General features: G+C 33.6%; 1 protein-coding gene across 1 annotated transcript in view; it reads left to right on the top strand.

Moving 5' to 3' along the window:
* The window catches only part of ANO5 (anoctamin 5), a 100133-nt gene extending 83585 nt beyond the window's left edge, over positions 1 to 16548 (top strand). The window contains 5 exon segments of the mRNA XM_059068236.2: positions 5141 to 5271; positions 8101 to 8306; positions 9990 to 10168; positions 11549 to 11654; positions 14368 to 16548. Coding sequence (XP_058924219.1) covers positions 5141 to 5271; positions 8101 to 8306; positions 9990 to 10168; positions 11549 to 11654; positions 14368 to 14589 — 844 coding nt within the window. The 3' untranslated portion in view covers positions 14590 to 16548.
* The last annotated feature ends 3453 nt before the right edge of the window (positions 16549 to 20001 follow it).

The raw sequence follows: 20001 nt of genomic DNA, 5'->3' as shown, positions 1-20001 counted from the left end.
GTCCCCAAAGCATAGCAATAACAAATACGTTTTTAAAAAGAAAACCAAAATGACAGTTGATCTCAAATATAAGGTGAAAATTCCCATGGATAAAAAGAGGAAGAATTATAAGCCTGTAATCTTGTGGGGCTCTGAGTTAGGAAATTATAGTGTCAGGGTATAACACCTATAGGATGAAGTGGACCAAAAGTGCACCATTTAAGACAGGGGACTAGCCAGTTTAACTGTACTTAAAGCCAGGGACTGGGTGTATTCTTACTCATGAAAGATGGTTGAAAGTACCCTCCCCCTCTCTCACCCACCGCCACAGTTTCATAGTACTCCTGGGGTGCTATTTCATGAGCTGACAAAGGAAGAACATAGATGTATACTTTCAAATGGTATTTGATACACCACATCCCTAATATTGCCACAGAGAAATAATACCAAATTGTTATTTTTAAATACTAGCTCTAGATCGAGAACCTGGAGGCAGAATGGAGGTAACCCCTAAACCAAACACAAGAGGGAAAATAAATAAATATGCACAGAGAGGAAAAGAGACAGGACAGTAAAGAAAAAAGAAACAAGTAAATTTAAGCCTACAGACCAAAATTCAAAAACTTATAAGATTTAATGCTACAAAGGCCACTAACAAAATCAATTCTTAGAAAGTGAACTTACTCCAGGTAGGAGATTCTGGCAAAGCCTAAAAACATAAAAGGAGGTGATACTGTCAATAAAAAGGATAAGGAAATAATTTAAATTAAAACTGATATAAATGAAACAAGAACAAATGAATATGGGCTTCCCTGGTGGCGCAGTTGTTAAGAATCCGCCTGCCGATGCAGGGGACGCAAGTTCGAACCCTGGTCCAGGAAGATCCCACATACTGCAGAGAAACTTAGCCCATGCACCACAACTACTGAGCCTGCGCTCTAGAGCCCGTGAGCAATGACTACTGAGCCCACGTGTCACAACTACTGAAGTCAGCGTGCCTAGAACCCATGCTCCGCAACAGGAGAAGCCACTGCATTGGGAAGCCCATGCACTGCAATGAAGAGTAACCCCTGCTCACCGCAACCAGAGAAAAAGCCCATGTGCAGCAACGAAGACCCAACACGGCCAAAAAACATAAATAGAATAAAATAATAAAATAAATAAATTTTTAAAAGAGAACAAATGAATATGAAAAAGAATTAATTATTAAATGTAAAATCATGCTTTAAATAAAGAGAACAATAGATGGTATCAATTACAGACCAGACACAATTGAGTTAGTTAATTGGAAAATAGTACTGAGAAATTCCCACATTGTACGGTGCAACAGAGAGACAATGAGGTTACAAATATTAAAGTGGCAGGAGGCTATATAGTGGCTTCTACATTAATCTGCTAGTAGTTTCAAAAAAAGAAAATTGAGTAAATAGTGGAGGAAAAAATCCTTTGAATTGGTAATTGCTGAAAATTTTCCAGAAATGAAGAAAAACATGAGTTCCAGAAATGAAAATGAATCCTGAGTATGAAGCAAAATAAATAAAATTAAATTCACACCCAGATATGTTATGGTCAATCTACAGAACATCAGAGATAAATAATCTTAAAATCTTTCAGAATAAAAAGGAATGCCATCTACATTCAATAGATTTCTCACTAATAACATTAGATGCAAAAGTATTTTCAAGGTTCTTAGTGAAATAAAATGTTCACCTTAGATTTCTAGAAGCATTTTAACTATTACATAAAGTACAGGTGAAATAAAGGCATTTTTAGACATGAAAAAACTAAGAGTTTACATTCATAGACCCTCATTGGAAGAACTACTGAAAAAAGAAAGTGTGGAATGCAAGAACCATTGGCTAATACAGCAATTGGTAGCTCAAAAAAAATGTAGTACTTTGGTATAAATCTTTAAAATATATGAGATTTCTATGCTGAAAACTACAAGTCCTGTTGAAAAAAAAATTACATCTATGCAAATGGAGAGAAACGTGTTGATGGATTGGTAGACTCAACTTAGTAAAGATGCCAATTATCCCCCAAACTGATAAATAGATTTGTTATTCCAATCAAAATATCAGTAGGATTTTAGTAGATATAGACAAGTAGATGCTAAAATTTATATTGAAGGCAAATGAACTAGAATAGTCAAAACAAATTTGATAAAGAAGAATAAATTTGGAGAAATTACACTATTCAATTTTACGACTTACTATAAAACCATTTAAATCAACGTGGGTTGATTGTTGAAGGGATAGACATAGGTCAAAATGAACAGAGATTGAAGAAATAAATCCACACAAATATGGCCATTTTATTTTTGACAGAGGTGCAGAAATAATTCATTGAAGAAAGAACAGTCTTTTCAATAGCTGGTGAAGGAACAACTGGACATCCATATGCAAAATAACAAAACTCCATGAGTTAATTCAAAAATTAACTCAAAATGGATCATAGATGATAAAACCATTTTTTTTTTGAGAAAGCAAGGAAGTGATTACAGAATTCAAGATGAGGGTTACTATGTGGGGATCAAGGGGTTTGTAATTGGAATGGAACACATAGAAGTGCTTCTGTGATTCCTAGAAAAGTTCTTTTTCTTGAACTGGGTGTTCTCTTTTCCTTTGTGATTCCAGTTACATGCATGCCCATCTTTTTGATATTGTCTCAAAAATCTCAGGTGTTCTTTTCCCTTTTTAGCATTCCTTTTTTCTTTGTATTTCGGTTTTGATATAAGCAGAATATGTGTTCCTTTTAATTCACACATTTGCTACAGTATTTCATATTGTCTTATTTGTTAGTTTTTGCCAATTTGGAGGGTGTAAATGACATCTCATTTTGGTCTTATTTTTCTTTTCCCTGATTAAGAACATGAATGAGTCACTTTTGACCATATGTGTTTTCTCTTCAATGAAATGCTTATTTGTGTTGTTTAACCATTCTTCTACTTGTATGTTTATCTTTTTCTAATTGATTTGTAGAAATACTGTATGACTCTGGTTACTGTGTTTGTTTGCTTTTTGGTTATATGTGTTGCAAATATTTTATCCCAGCACAAGTTTTTTTTAAATTTCTTAATAGTACCTTTAATCACAGTTTCTCATCTTTAATACTATTGACATTTTGGACCAGATAATCGTTTGGTGTGAGGTGCTGTCCTTTGCATTATAAGATGTTTTGCAGCATCCTTGAACTCTACCCACTATATGCCAGTAGCCCACCTCCTCCCCAGTTGTGGCAGCCAAAAATGCCTCCAGATACTGCAAAGGTCCCCTTGTGGGCTAAATCACTTCCAGTTGGGAACCACTGCTGTAGATGGACAAAAGTAGATACTTTCAATATAGAAAAATTTTTATCAATCTTTTCTTTTATGGTTTAGCATTTTTAAAGTCTCATTTAATACACCCTTTCCTACCTTAAGATCAAAAACCTATTCTCATATAATTACATCTAAATATTTTTAGCATTTTAACATTATTGTTGCCTTTCTCTTTTAAATTCTTAATATACATGGAAAAGATTTTTGTGTTTGATATGAAGGTCAAATTTAATTTCTTACACACACACACACATATATATATACATATATATTTTATATATATATAATATATATCATGTTACCATTTATTGAGAAGTCCCTCTTCCCCACTCTCCATGATCTACAATACTATTTATGCCAAATGGCAAGTACAAGGCTATTACTAGGCCTCCATTCTGTTCCAGGATTTGTCTATACCTACACCAATACTACACTCTCTTAATACAGCTTTATAATAACTCTTCATATCTTGTGGGACAGGTTTTACCAACTTACTCCTCATCTATAGAATATCTTGACTATCCTTTGTCTTTTGTCTTTCTGTGTAAATTTTAGAAACATCTTGTCAGATTTCACATGGGAAAGTATTTTGGTTTTTTGACTGAAACTACATTCCAGTTGTTTCAATAAAACAACTGACATTTTATTATGCCAGGTCTTTTTATTCATGAACATTTAGTTTGGACTTTAATGGATTCAAATAAATATTTAAACTTCGACATACAGGTCTTATAAGTCTTTGGTCAAATCCATTTCTAGGTACTTCTCATTTTAATTGCTATTGTAAATGGTATCTTTCTAAAATTTATATTTTCTACCTGTGTTTTGTGGATATATAGGAATGCAATATATTGATAAACTCTGTTATTATTTCTAATAATTTCTGTCTAATTCATTTGGGTTTTCTATGCAGATAATCCATTCACATTACTGTTAGTAATCATAGATGTCTCCTCTATTTCCAATTCTTTTGCCTTTTTCTTTTTCATTTTATTGTGCTGGCTAAGATCTCCAATAAAGTCTTGAACGTGATCATACATACCCTTATTTTGTTCTTGATTGTAAAGGGAATGCTTCTAACTTTTCCCTATTAAGAGTGATGTTAACTCCAGGATTTTGGTAGATGCTTTTGGTCAGATTGAGGTAATTTTCTTCTTTTCCTACTTTTCAGTCATAAATAGATTTTAGTAGGTGATTGAAACACATCAAATGCATTTTTTCTTCATCAATCAACATGATTTTATATTTTTCTCCTTAAAGTTGTTAATATGGTCTCTTATATTGATTATGTTTCTGATAAAAATAATCTTTTTGTTCCTTAAGTAATCCAATATTAGCATGATATATTTTATATAGTATAGAATTTAGTTAGGTAATATTTTATGTAGGATTACTGCATTTATTTTCATGTGTTAGATAACCTCTTCATTCCCTAGTCATACATTTTCTATTGTAACCCACTTCTCATTTCCACAAGTGGCCTTCTGAGTATCATGACAACATAAAGGTTAGTGAATCAAATAGATAAAAACCATCCTGTAGTGATCCTCTACTCCACGTGCTCTTTAACAGAACTGTCTCTGAGTAAATACATTTCCCTGCAGAGAGTCAGGGTTGTCTTACTTTCTCAATCACCCAAGTAAAGATCTTTTTCCCTCATCAAGTACTGTGAACAGAACACAACGTTCTGACTTGGACTTTAGCTGTAGTCTGACCTCTACATGTTCTGTGATCTAAACTTACTTACCCTCCCTTACTGCCATTTTTTAGATCTAAGACTGATTCTCTGACCCCTTTCTTTTAAACCCTATTTCATGTATTTACTTTTATCACTTGCAACAGCTTGGTTCTGAATTGGTGGAGACGCCGAAAAGCTCGAACCAACTCTGAAAAGCTATACAGTCGATGGGAGCAGGACCATGACCTTGAAACTTTTGGTTCTCTCGGGCTATTCTATGAGTACTTGGAAACAGGTAATTTTCAACCACTGCCTTGAAACATGGAACAGGCTGAGTAAAATAAGTATTTTTCAGCTCTTAATAGTTCTTCCTACCTTGCACATAGTAGGTGTTCAGTAAATCATTGGCTAGTGGATGAAAAGATAGATGGGTGGATATGGAAAAGATTGGTTCAATATTTCTATTTCCCACCAAATAGAATGCAGAATGAAATTAATTTCATAACACCAATCTCAGAGATATTTTTCCTATCGATTTAATGTTAATACTGTTGAACCAGATAAAGTAAGGATCACTTTTTTTTGTGGAAACAATCAAAATATTTATTGATAAATGAATGGATAAAAAAATGTGGTATACATATACATATAATGGATTTTTATTTTATTCAGCCTTAAAAACCAAATCCTGCTCTACATTACAACATGGTTGAACCTTGAGGACACTATGCTAAATCATCAAATAAGCCAGTCAACTGTGTGATTCCACTCCTACTCACATGAAGTACTCAAAATAGTCAAACACATAGAGGCAGAGATAGAATAGAGGTTGCCAGGGGCTGGGGGGGAGGGGGAAATGGAAACCCTCCCCCACTTCAAACAGCACTTAACAAGGGCAGATTTGTTTTAACCTAAAACAGAAGAAATGAGTGCCAGTTACAAACATTCATACAAATCTCCAATATCAATTCTTGAGAAAGATCTTAATTTAATACCTTGTCCACCTAGATTATTTGGCTTAGGTTTTTGTTTATTTTGTTTCATTTTGTGGCAGAGTCCTAACCACTGGACCACCAGGGAATTCCCCTTGGCTTAGTTTTATAAGGCAGAACACTGTCTCTCCCTCCATGTCCACAGGAGAGAGGGAATGTTGCCATATCTTTCTGAGTCTCTTTTTGTTAACTATGAAGACTTGCATTTTTTAAGGCTAATCTCTGGAATTCTGTTATAAGTAAGGATCAGTTTTTAATACCTGTCTCAAATTAGTTTAAGTAGCTTTCTCCTTTCATTTGCCTCAGTGACTGCTCATAGAAAGAATATGTTGAAAAACATTGACAGAGTCTGACATAAATTTTGTGTATGTCCCTTGTTTCAAGCCGAAAAGAAGGCAAAAAGCAGTTATGCAAGGGAAAGCCAAATTGAACACAAGAAATGCATAAAATATTCTAAGCATTGAAAAGAGAAGAGACCTTTAGATGAAATTTTAGGAGAGATAATAATGGGGACTGCTTGTGGAGTCTATCCAGGATGTTTCCTCTCAAATGTCCTTCTCTGCTTCTTTGGTGGAATTAAAGAGGACTGTTTTCCCAACTTATTCTCATGGCCCATAAAAGTCATGGTAGAATAACGGAGATGACCTAAATTTGTTACCGATTCTCCACTGTAACATATATATTATACCTGGATTAAAATACGTACATCAGGACAAATAGGAAGAAGTCTCCAATTATAAAATTAGGTAGTCCTTGCTTTATGGAGTGATAAGGCTGTAATTTTTAATTAATTGCTTATGTTTCAAGTGAATTTGTGCATAAATGTATCAGAGATGATAACTGAAATTAAAAGATGAAATCAGGGTTTCATAACAAGATTAACTACCATTTATTGAGACACCACTAAGAGTTAATTTATTCTGGATATTTTATATACATTATCTCTAATCTTGAAACATTCTACGGAAATAGTCATTTTATCTTAGAGGGTACTGAAACTTGGATAGATTAAGTAATTTTCCATGGGCCACAGAGATTATAGGTAAAGATCTGGGATTTGAACCTAGAAATTCAAGCTGTTTCTACAAAATACTTTGTCTTAACTTTCTATTTCTTGGTTCAGTAGAGAAGTCAGGAAGGAGGCAGTTTGTTCCCTTGGTTTAGTAGATGACTAGACTGATTCTAATGAGAAATCTTATGAGAAGAGCTGAAATCCAGAAACACTCAAGATCTAACTAAAAACAGAGGACTAGTGGAAGATTTTTTTTTTCTTTTTTCCTTCAATGGAAAGCCATTTTTTGTATCTCTTGTGATTTTTTTCTTCACTCACGTGGGAAGCCCAGTTTACCAGTTTGCCAGCTGCATGGATTCTTTCACCCCAAGCACTGATGGAAACAAAAGAAGAAAAATGGAGAGAGAAGCCAGCTTACACAGGTGTTAAGCCTCAGTGAGGAAAGAGAGTAAAACTTATTTAGAAAGATGTCAAGTTAGTACAGAGGATCAGGACCTTAACAAATACCTCATTCCAGGATATGTATATTTCCTTTGCCCACATATATTTCTGATGCTTTATATGATTCATTTCCTGATTTGTTGTCAGATATCTTCTTTGTTCTACCTTTTAATCTGCTAACATCTTCAAATCTTTAATAATGCATTCGTTCATAAGGTTTATAGTTGAGTGTTTTTATATACCCCAAACATACAGATGTGTCGGTCATTATCCATGATCTTAAAAAGTACATAGAGTAGCAAAATAGAAAACTTGATTACCCCACTGATGTCCCAGTACCCATGTAAATGCTAGGGTAGCATAGACCTAAACATAGACCATAGTAAAAGACTGTGTTTTATGAATAATAATATCTTATCTAACAAGAATAAATGCTTTCTTCAGACAAGCAGGTCTCAAAAGAAACAGCAGGAATGGAGCTGAGCTGTGCATGACCAGCTCAACAAATAAGTCACTGTGCTTCCTATAGGGAAGAGGACGTGGACAGCTGGAAAGAGTCCTGGAGTGTTTTGTTGATGTAGATCCCTCCAAAATGAGGGAATAGCAGGAGTTAGGCAGAGTGTTCCCCGTTTTACCCTCCACAATAATGAGTTTGTGAATTTTTCTTTTATCCCTGCAGTTATCCAGTTTGGATTCGTTACATTATTTGTGGCCTCTTTTCCTTTGGCTCCTCTTCTTGCTCTCTTGAATAATATAATAGAGATTCGAGTGGATGCCTGGAAGCTTACTACTCAGTACAGGAGACCTGTAGCTGCTAAGGCTCATAGCATAGGTGTTTGGCAAGACATTCTTTATGGAATGGCTGTCCTTTCTGTTGCAACTAATGTAAGTAGACCTATTTCAGTGGAATAACTGTACTTTTTTTCTTTTCTTGAGGATGGGGAGATGTGAATGATGTTTAACTCAATCTTTATTTACATTGATTTCATCATGGTCCATAAAGGTAAAACATCCGTAAACTTTTATGTGCTAAACAACATAGGCAACTCTATGACATGCAAACTCTTAGTTATACAAGGAAAATTGTAAAAACATGCTTATTAAAATACCATGATATAGTTTCATAGCATGTGACAAAGTAGACAGAAAATAAGTAATGGTATAAAGGATTTAATAATACAATTAAAGCTTGATTATACATAAAGTTGTGTACTACAAACAGAATACACAACATTTACCTGTCATTTTTATGGAGCACTTATTAAAAATGATAATAAAACTGAATTCCCAAAAGCATAAATTTTACAATGAATATTCATCTACAATAATGGTATAAAAAATGAAGTTGATAAGATAGCCAAAAAAGAAAATTTAACTACTTAACATTCACACTTCCAAGGAAGCTTATTGTACAAAGATGAAATAAAATTGAAGTTATAAGGAAAGCTTAATTAAAATGAAAACCTATCAAAATTTTCCTAGCTGATTTTAGGAATCAGCCAGAACCATATTTATAAAAACTATATACCAATAAATGCTTTTATTATTGAAAAAGAAGAAGGAAACCATGAACTGAACATGTAACTTATGAAACTAAGAAAAAATGTAAAACTAATCAATAGAAAGTAGTAAGAAAGAATTAATGAAGATATAACAGAAATAAATTAGAAAACAAACAAAAAGCAATATAATTGCTAAATAAGTCGAGTTGATTCATTGAAAAGATAAAATAAATAAAATTGAAAATCTCAAAGAATTACAAGGTACAAGTGAGAAAATTATAAGAATGTTATGTATGCATTTATTCTAATAATTTTAAAATCTATTTGAAATTGTCACTTTTTTAGAAATAAAACTGCCAAAATATATTCAGTAAGTGATAATAAAACATGAAATGGACCAGTAACTATAGAAGCAATATTAAAAGATTTTTAAAATCTACCACTAAAATTGTAGATGGCAGAGCCAAATGGTTTTAAATTGACTTATCTTACCTAAAGGAAACGTGACATTTATAGTATTCCAGAGCTTAGGAAAGGATGGGAAAATACCATTCCTGTGGCATCAAATACTGAAGTTAATTGCACTGAACTGTGGGAAATTTACCAGTATGGTCTTCTATTTCTTCGTTCTCCATTCCCTGCACACACACACACACACACACACACACACACACACACACACACACACACACACACATATATATATATCCAGGCCAGTAAATTTGGTTAAGGAGAGTAGAACTGTGTTATGAAATAATAAGAAATGTAAGAAATGGCAAGCCATGATGGAAGGAGATAGACACAGGCATGGTGTTTTTGGAGACAGATACATTTAGGTTAAATTTTCAATGTAGCACTTTCTAGCTATGAAATCTTGGAATACTGATTATACACTGTAAATGAACTATTTTATGTTCTAGGTCAAAGACTCACATATTAACTTGATTAATAATAGCATTCTAATCATTTTGCATCCATAAGGCATATGGAACTGAAAGATATACAAATCACACATTTGTAAAACTGCATTGTTAGCTCATGATCTCCCTCTTGTTTTGTCCTTTAGGCTTTTATTGTTGCATTTACATCGGACATGATTCCCCGTTTAGTTTACTACTATGCCTACTCAAAAAATGCCATTCAGCCTATGAAAGGGTATGTCAATAACAGCCTGTCAATATTCCTGATAGCTGATTTTCCAAACCACACTGTACCTTCGGAAAAACGAGACTTCACCACTTGCAGGTTTTCTCTTGTTTTCGTTTTACTTTTTAAATGTATTTCTTAAGTTCTCCATTTCCTTCATGTCTTACAAAAAAAAATTTACTTGGGGCAGTAAAAATCCTAGATAAAGTGCATCAATTCTAGAATTCACACATTGTATGGTTCTGATTTGAAAAAGTAGAATGCCCAAAAGTAGATAATATTATGGGTAAAGGTAATGTCAATTTTTAATTGTTTCTTATTTTCTAAGTTTATTAGAAAAATTTTCTTTAACAAATACCTCCTTGGTCCCAAGTTGTAATATCTATAATCATACAGCATGGTCATATTTTACGTGCATTTAACCTACTTGAATTTAACTATGTGTCCTCAAAAAAGGCAGAGTAAGGAAGAGAGAAATAACAATATGATTACTTCACCAGCCATCCCATTTAAAAGGTTTCTTCATGTAGGGAGTGTGAACTTGGATTTGTAAACCTGCTGCTTCCACACTCAGTGTCTCATGTACTGTGAGGATCGTTTTACTCTAGGATTTAAAGATTATATATATTTATTTATGTATGTGTGTATAGGTATGTATGTGTGTGTATATATATATATATATATATATATATATATATATATATATATATGGTACATCAAGTCTTTTAACCTTAAACCAACTGCTTCATCTGGGATTACAACAACAACAACAAAATACCAGCAAAATGTTGCAACACAGGTAGACAAAAGCATTGTTGTATTCTATATTTATATAGAGAGGAATCATAACATGGGCAACTGTCAGATTTCTTGATGTCATCACTTCCTGCCTGAACTAAATCTTTGAACATTAATATCTAGACACTTGCAGAAAAAAATGAACTCACAAATTGAACACCAAGAAAACCCCAGAAGGATAATAAGGAAAACAAAAACAATGCAGTGTCATATAAGCCGAGAAAATAGAGTTTCAAGAAAATAGAAATGGTCAACAATGTCAAGTTCTGTTCTTCACAGGTCAAATAAGATCTGGATTAAAATGTTCCTTCAATTTAATGATAGGAGACAGTTGGTGTCAGTGGAGTGATGATAGAACTAAGTGTGTTAAGGAGTAGGAAGAGAGGGAATGGAATGGAAAGAGCAAATTTTGCTAACTCTCTAGAGAAATTTGTCTCTGAAGGACAGGAGAGCAGTTTCACTTGTGTCTCCTGCTACATATATACTATACAAAAGTAACTTATGGCTATTATTTTTATCTGTATAGGAAAGATAAATGTTTCATAATCACAATTATTTTCCTTTGACTTGACTTTTGTTGTCAACTGAAAGGGTCTCTTACAAGAAATAATATGAATTTATACTAGGTCTCTTTGTATGAAGTTATAGCTTATATTTTGCATTTACTTCCATTTTTTTCAGGTACAGAGATTACAGAAATCCTCCTGATCATGAGGAGAAATATTTTCATAGTATGCAGTACTGGCACGTCCTTGCTGCTAAGATGACCTTCATCATAATTATGGAGGTAAGCCTTTATTAACTTTCATGCCAGTTAGTCTCTTTTCTCCCTTTAGGCATATATTTCTAAGCGTATTTGTTCTGCAGAAAATTAGCATTATCTCAATAGACTATTTTGAAGGAAGCATTTGTTGTCATAAAAAGTAAGTTAGGAATATTTTAAGTACAATGGATTGCCTATTACTTACTTACTCTTGTTGAAGATCCCAAGGTAACAGAAAAGAAAAAATAAGACCTCTTTCTTTGAGGTCAGTCAGAGGGCAGAGGACCCACTTATTTTACTGAATAGCTATTATTAATAAATAGTGGTTCCAGAGGCTATAATAATAACTTTGTAAGTTCGGCTTTATTATTCACCCTTGACAAATGAATCCAACAGTCAGCAAAATTAATTAGTTGGTTTAAAGATAATCGGCTAATATTAGAGCTGGGTTTCAATGCCAGATGTCTCACTGCCAAGCCTCTGCTCTGTCCACTATATTATGTTTCCTACCTGTGGAAAAGCTAGGGTAATTATGGTTATAAGACATGCAATACAAAAGAACCAATACAGAGGGGGTATTTGACTAAGTTACAAATTGAGTGCTACAGATCATAAGACATGAAGGTCAATAAGGGAGAGATAAATAAATGTTAGGCATTTTTTCACTCGACAGTAAAGGCCAATAATAGACTAGATAAGTCTAATGCAAGAAAACACAAATTCCTATCAGTTTTTGTTTAATTTGTTTTATTTTTATCAAGGTTATACATGTAAGTAATTTAAACCCTCACCCCTCTCAGTTCCTTATGAAATTATCACTTTCATTCTCACATTTTCCATCAGCAGTTTAGATCACCTTTCAGCCTGGTAAATTACAAAAGGAATTCTTTGAAATTTTTGTTTCTATTTATTTTTTTTGATCATCCCAGTCTCTGACTCACCATCATTCTGGGACTTCTCTTCAACTTCTCTTATACTGAATACTATATTTTCTTCAATCTATTTTTCTCCCATTCTTGAATTACTAGCTTATTTTGATAAAGCACATCTTTCATTAATTTTCTGAGGAAAATAATGGACAATTTTTGAGACCTTGAATATTAAAATTTCTTCTTTTTCCACATAGATAATTAATTGGTATAGAATTTGATTAAAAGTCATTTTCCCTGAAAATTTCTGAACCAACTCTTTTTAGGTATTCCTGAAATTTTCCAAGACATTGCTCTATTTTCTGTCAGCTTCTAGCTTTGCTATGAAGTACAATACCATTCTAATTTCCCATTCTTTGTTTATGATTTTTTTATGTATCAATAAACTTTGAGGATTCTCTCACTAGTCCTTCTTTTATGAAACTTCACAAGACAGTCATGTGATGTTGGACTATTAATATTAATTGTTCTGGACACTCACTAAGCCCCTTTGACCTGCAAATGTAATTACCCTTTAAGTTGAGAAAATTTGCTTGTACTATTTCTTTGACAATTTCCTTCTTTTCTCTGTTCTATCTTTCTGGGACTTCTGTTATTCAAATGTTACAACTGTTTTGAAATTCTATTATATTTATCATTTATTTTCTCTCCTATAAATAGTCAGATTCATATCTTTGTCTTTTTATTCTACTCTTCTCTTGCTCTCATCATTATCTAGGTATCCTCTTAGTTCCTATTTGTGTGCTTCAGTCTTAACCTTTCATGTTAGAGACTTTCTTATGTATTTGGTTGTTCTTGGCAATCTGCTCATATTTAAGAGTGAAGCAGTGAAAGCCAATTATAAGCTTTGTGTGCATACAGGAAGAACGTCACTTGGGTGGGCTTCACTGTAGTGTGATAAAGGGGCCTTTTCATTTGAGACCTACAAAATTTTGATACCTATAATTCTAAATTCTCTGATTAGTTATTTTTACCAGAGAAACAATCCTCCAAACTTCTGTTTGTTCAGCTATTTCATGACTGTGTTGAGAGCCAAGAAAGGCAGGAGGGACTAGAGATCTCATGGTTCAGAATGCTGAATTGCATTGAGTTGCCCTGTTTTCAGTATGGTGCCACACCTGCATCTTTCACCATCTCTGCTGCCTGTGAGTTCATAGCTCTCTGTCTTAATTTCTGCAGAAAATATAATTTCTGCAGAAAATGAGGTACTCAGTTGCTGCCAGGGTGGGGTTGGAGAGAAGTAGTTCCTGAACATGGTTGAGAGAGAGGCTCTGAAAATTCATCTGCCCCTTATACAAATTTTTAAATAAGCCTCTTATTTTTCACTCCACCCACACTACACCTTCAAAGTCCTTAGTACCTTCTTTTCTGAACTTTTCTGATGATTTGAAACAAAATTGGCTTTTGTCTTGATTTCTACCATCACTGTATCACCAACTACAAGTTTAAGTGCCAGCTTTCTTCACTCTCTCGAGTCTGTTATCACTGTTTCCTCCTTTTTGTGTGTCTTTGTGAACAATACAATTTTTAAATTTCTTTACAAATATTTTATTAGGTTTTCAGGAGGAAGCATAGATGAAGAGTATATTCAATAACCAGGTTCAACTGGAATCTCTGTAATCACATATTTTAGTATATATTTGTTTGCTTAATGTTGGTCTTTGTAGGAAAGTTCCAGGACAGGGACTATATCTCTGTTTCTCCTTCTAGCTACTGTATCGAGCACAGTTTGTTGAACGAATGAAACAATTTGTAAGAACATCTGCTGAACATTAGCAGTGTGTCTGATTTTCTTTTGTTTCCTCTAGCATGTTGTGTTTCTAATGAAATTTTTGTTGGCGTGGATGATCCCTGATGTTCCAAAAGATGTTGTGGAAAGAATCAAGCGAGAAAAGTTAATGACTGTCAAGATTCTCCATGACTTTGAGCTTAACAAACTAAAAGAGAACTTGAGAATGAATTCTAGTGATTTTGCCAAGCATCTCATTATTCAGGAAAACAAAGTACATCTGGCTAAATCAGCAACCTAATCAACATAACAAGTAAGCGGCTGGTTGCCTGTCTGACTTCACAGTTTTCCCTGGGTTTGGGGCCAGAAGCCAGAAGCCGAGTGTCAGTTTTACCCTTTCTTCTTTTTTGCTTAACTCAAAGTTTTTATACACTCATATAGAGGCCAACTTAGTGGAGGCTGGAAGAATACCACTTATCTGCTTCATTGGCTGGGCCCTCCCCAGATATGGTTTTCTGGGGTTCTGTAAATGATTGTTAAACGTATGTGTGAAATCAGAATATTGGAAGATCATGGGATGTTCCAGTTTAGAATTAAACACTGGACGTGAGCTGTCCCATCACCTTCCAGTGCAGCTGCACATTTTCATGGTCTTCTTTCTATTGGGTTGTGTTATATCTCTGTCCCATCAAGAAAAGTATTGGGACAAAAAGAAAAGAAGTGAAGAGGTCTACTGAGCCATATATATATCCTGCCATTTTAGACTATGCAGATGAAAAACCAATATCGGATGAGATAAGAAAACTTACATATTAAAAATATTGGGTAAATATCATGGCAGGGGTTTGTTCCCAAAATCATCCTGAATAAGGTAAACTTCCATCAGAATTCCAGATAGTCCTTCCAGGTAAATACAAAATTGATTTTTCAAGAGACTGAACATTTGGGTTTCAGCAAAAGACTAACAACTAATTTCTTTAAATATAACATTTCAGAAACAGTAGTTTTAAGACTGGATTGTCTTATCTGGGAAACAGCATTAAGAAGGTATTAGATTGTTTCAGGTCTTTAAGTAAATGAAAGATATAGAGAAGTGAGTGTGTCTTCTTAGTAGTTAATGAATGCAAGATAGTGTATATTGATTAATTTATTGACTTCAATCTAAAAAATCATTGAATTATGTTTTAAAATAATTTTTCTTCCACAAAACCTATTTTGCGTCATGAAGCCTATTTGAGCATTAACTATTTGTATAAGTTAGGTACAAGTTGTTTATGAAATTCTATCCCGTTTAAAGCAGTCTCAAATCTTCTAATGAGTTTACAATTGTTTCTATTGATGCACTGCTGTACAACGCTCAGTGCCTTGTTCCTATGCCTTTGCCCCACAAGATGTGGTTTTACTGTTGATTTGATGTGATGTAACATCTCAGGTGTGAGCTTCTTTTAGAGAAATTGTTAGTTTAACATCAATCACAGAGTTTAACACCAAATGTGGATCAACCAAGTAAGAATGATGGATTTGATAGCTAAGTAAAAAAAATATATTTGTTGAATTATTTCTCTCATACTTAAGCCTATGGCACATGTACCCCAATTCTTGTTCTATTTTCCCTTAAAAAATACTTAATATATATTTTAAACACTATAGAGTGATGTAGTTTAATTTTATAACATTTGAATCTCTAGTTTCAAATTACACTTCATTTTCAAAAGAATAGTGTTTTTTAATTGCACACAAAATAAGAAACTTTATTACAAGATTTTTTAAAAAGTAGTGTTTCATTATTTGATCCTAATACGATTTTATAGAATTGCCAGTATTAAGTGTATGGCAGGTAGTATTAACTAATGATCAATATTAAGCATTTAGAACTGAGCATTATGAATTTATAAAACCATGAGACAGTTACCCCAGTATTGGCAGTAATTTATCATCCACTGGGTAGATTTTATGAACATTTTTGCATAATTTGAAATGATCTCATTATTGAAGAATGATTTCACATGTTGAGGAGATTATTTTCTTTGAGAGAACCAGTTAGTGTTACTATGAAATTGGCCACAGATGCAGTATTTTTGCTTGTCAAAGGAAACTCTGTTACTGTGATGTTGTATAGCTCATACTGCTTCCTTCCTGGGAGCTAATAAAAATAAGGAAGAGCATGGAAATCGGTTTCTCAGATATAAGGTTTAATTTTTATGGCTTAACAGTGTTTATAGAGCTAGACTGTAAGATAAATAAAGACAAATTTAATTCACATGGTTATCTGTACACTGCAATCTTAAAACAACTCAAGTGTTGGGTTTCTAGGATGTATGGAGAAACTAGCAAGGGAAGAAATAGTTTTTATGATAAGTAAATACTTCCTATGATAGGTAGATATTTTCCTTTTAAAATGTTGACAGATACTTTATATTCACATTTCAATTGTCTACCAAGAAGTTTCTCACATTTTAAAAGGAAACACCAGTATCTCTCACTTTCCTAAAAGCTTGATGAACAAAATCCAAAGCCAAATCGATTCAGATAGATTTGTCTTGTCTAGTTAAACCCATTAGTTATTGTAAGAGGGCTGAGTTGAGCACCTGACTACCAGATGTAAGTTGATATTTATCAGCATGGCAGATGTTTTTATAATTCAATCAAATCCATAGTTATTTTTTTCAGAAATGTTCCAGAAATCATTTGAGACTTTATTTGAAATAATATGAAGTACAAAATCCAAAAAAACCCACCTCTTTTCAAATGTCATCTCAAATTTTCACCTTCGTCAGTTTTTCTTTGCACAAAAGAAGCAGAATCCACTTCAAAACATTTCTTTTAGAGGAACCCATCAAGAAGAGGGGGGTGTCTTAATTAAATGGAATGCTATCTTATTTTTGCTGCCTCTCGTGACTCCTCTTGACTTTAACAGTCTTCTTTTAACTAAGCCATCAAGCAAATTATCAAGGAAAAGAAAAAGGAAAGAAGAAGATAAAGAAGAGGAGGGACAGAGGAAGGAGATGAGTTCCCTACTTTTGAACCTGTGTGTGCTCCTATGGGGAGAGAGGTGTTGTGAGGTGCGTTGTGCAGCTGTGGTTGCTAAGAAGAATGTCTCTTTCCTAAACCATCTAATGAGGGTGAGAGAAAAGCCAAAGAAACTTCAAGTTGAAAACTATTATATGTCAAAAGTCAAACTTTGATTTCAAAGTGACTTTGTAGTGTCAGCTGCCATGTGTAGCCCTGGGTCTCTGTTGATTACTCCAGTTGAGGTTGAGGAATTTGTGCTGCTGATTCAAAAGGTGAATATATTGTTGTGAAAGAACAATATATTCTCTTTTGTTTTTAATCAGTACCAGTTATTATGTTATCAAAGAATGTTATTAAGGAAAATAGCATTGCAAGAAGTACCATTGGCCAGGCTTAGATGTCTGCTCACATGAATCCCTATTACTGTTATATTATTTTTTTTTCTAGATGGTATTTTACTCCACTACTTTATGTGTAATAATTCAAGTATGTCAGTTATTCCAGGATTATATAAAAATTCAGGAGAATATTAAAGCATGGTTCAATGTGTATTAGATACCTGCTTCCCTCTCCTAAAACTGTTCGACTAGGTGTGTCTTTCCTATGAAAGATTATATGCCATGGGGTTAACCAAGAAAACAAGTGCTTTCTTTTCTTCTCTTTTTTTCTTTCTTTCATTTTTTTTTTTTTTTTGCAAGGAGGGTGGTATGCAGGTACACAGGAAAAGTATATCTCTTTTTTTTTTTTTGAAAAGTATATCTCAAGTTACATATACATAAATCTCAAGAGATTCAAATATGCACAATGAATAAAGTAATACTTAATTTTAAACTACATTTTGACATAGCTCAATTTATTCTTACAGTAAAATACTGATATGCTTTTTCTGAATTTGAGTGCTCTAAGAGGTTTTGAGGTCATTTTTTGTTGTCTAGAAATATTTAAATGCATTACGTATAACATGTTTAATTCACAAAATTACATGTTTGTCACATTTAGAGATGCACAGTCCTTGAAGAAGGAGTCTAGATGGTCCAGAAAAAATGGAGAAGGTGGTAATTGTTTTTTGTTTTGCCTTTTTATCTTTTCTACTTTGAAAGGTGATTAAAATGAACAGAAAGGCCCAAGGAGAAAAATAGTGTGTTGAGATATTTTCCAATATTTCTAGGTCCACCTTTCCCCAAAAGAAATCCACAACCAGCTTCCTTGGAATTGTCTGGGCTGCTTGTGAGATATGCATATTCCTTGGTCCTATCCCATATCCCTAGGAACAGAGTCTCTGGGAGAGGAGCTTTTTAAAATCTTCAGGGTTACTTTGGGGAGTGGGATATAAGACTGATGAGAATTTCATAAAAATGCCAAATTCCCTAGCCAGAAGTATTTTTTTGTAATAACTCTCAAACATTTATTTATCATTCCAACCTATCAGAGAAATATGTAGACTCAGGATTTCCAAATTTGTCAAACTGTTCTAATCCTGCAGTGTGTAGAAGTAATGGAAATCTTACACCCTCAGAGCCCTAAGCCTGTGTAGTTAAGAAAATAATTACATAAAACAACTATAGAAAATACTTTTTAAAAGAGGGGAGATAAGATTAAATATATTTTATTTTAAATACATTTACCAATATATTTTTATTTTAAATATATTTTACCAATATATTCAGGAAAAGAAAACTGCATACTGGTGAGAAATTAAATGTATCACATTCTAAGTTTTAAAAATGCAAATAGATTCTCAGACAGGATATAATCAGGACAGCAAAAGTACTGTGAATATTGTAGAATAGAGGATTTGTTATAGAGATAGGCCTTTTGAAATTGTGGAAGGAACTGGAAAGTAATGGTCTGGGATGGAGGTTTTGGAGGGTCAGAAGAAAGGTACCATTTAGCTCTCCTGAAACACCGCCATGTTTGGACACATTGGAGTGTGCACAAACATCCAGGTACTGAAGTGAGACTAGGGAGGAAAGCTCAGGAAGGAGTCTGGAAAGCTGTGGCTCCTGTGTAGCTACTACTCTGAGCTTTCAGCCAAGCTTCACTCGGGGGCTCAGGGCCACTCCTGGCCAGAAAGATCTGGATGTGGAGTGAAAGAGAGTATTGACAAGTAGAGCCCACTGGACCCCCTTCTGTGTGTCCCTCCCCATAACTGGCTTCAAAGACACTCAGAAAGAAATAGCCGTGGATTCCCTTCTGTCTGCCTCTTTTGTAACTCTAATCTGATGCCATATAAGGAAAAGACTTCTGGTAAATGCAGCTTCACCAAGTTGACAGAGTACAAACTACCATGTGGACAAAAAAATGTAAAATAAAAATAAATAAATTAAACTAAACTATTGGTCATTTGAACAATGTGATTAAAAAATAATCTTAATTTACCTCATGAAATGTTGTACTCAATAACTGAAGACTAGGAATTTTTTTCATGCAAATTCTAAACATTTACAAAACCTGACCAAATACTAGGCCATTAAAAACAAACAAACAAACCAAAAACCCCAGCAATTTCAGTGAAAAAATTGATCAGATAATTTTCTCTGTTCACAATAAAAATGAAACTAGAAAACAATAATAAAAAGATAACCAGGAAAATTATATTACAAATTTTGAAATAACTCATAGATCATAAAATGGAATTTAGAAAATAATTTTGGTTACATGGTATTGAAAACACTGTGTAGCTGAAATTTTATGGGTGTAC

This window comes from Kogia breviceps, chromosome 7 (assembly GCF_026419965.1).
Source record: "Kogia breviceps isolate mKogBre1 chromosome 7, mKogBre1 haplotype 1, whole genome shotgun sequence".
Lineage (NCBI taxonomy): Eukaryota > Metazoa > Chordata > Mammalia > Artiodactyla > Physeteridae > Kogia > Kogia breviceps.
The sequence above is the reverse complement of the archived record's forward strand: the minus strand, read 5'-3'. Positions and strand labels throughout refer to the sequence as shown.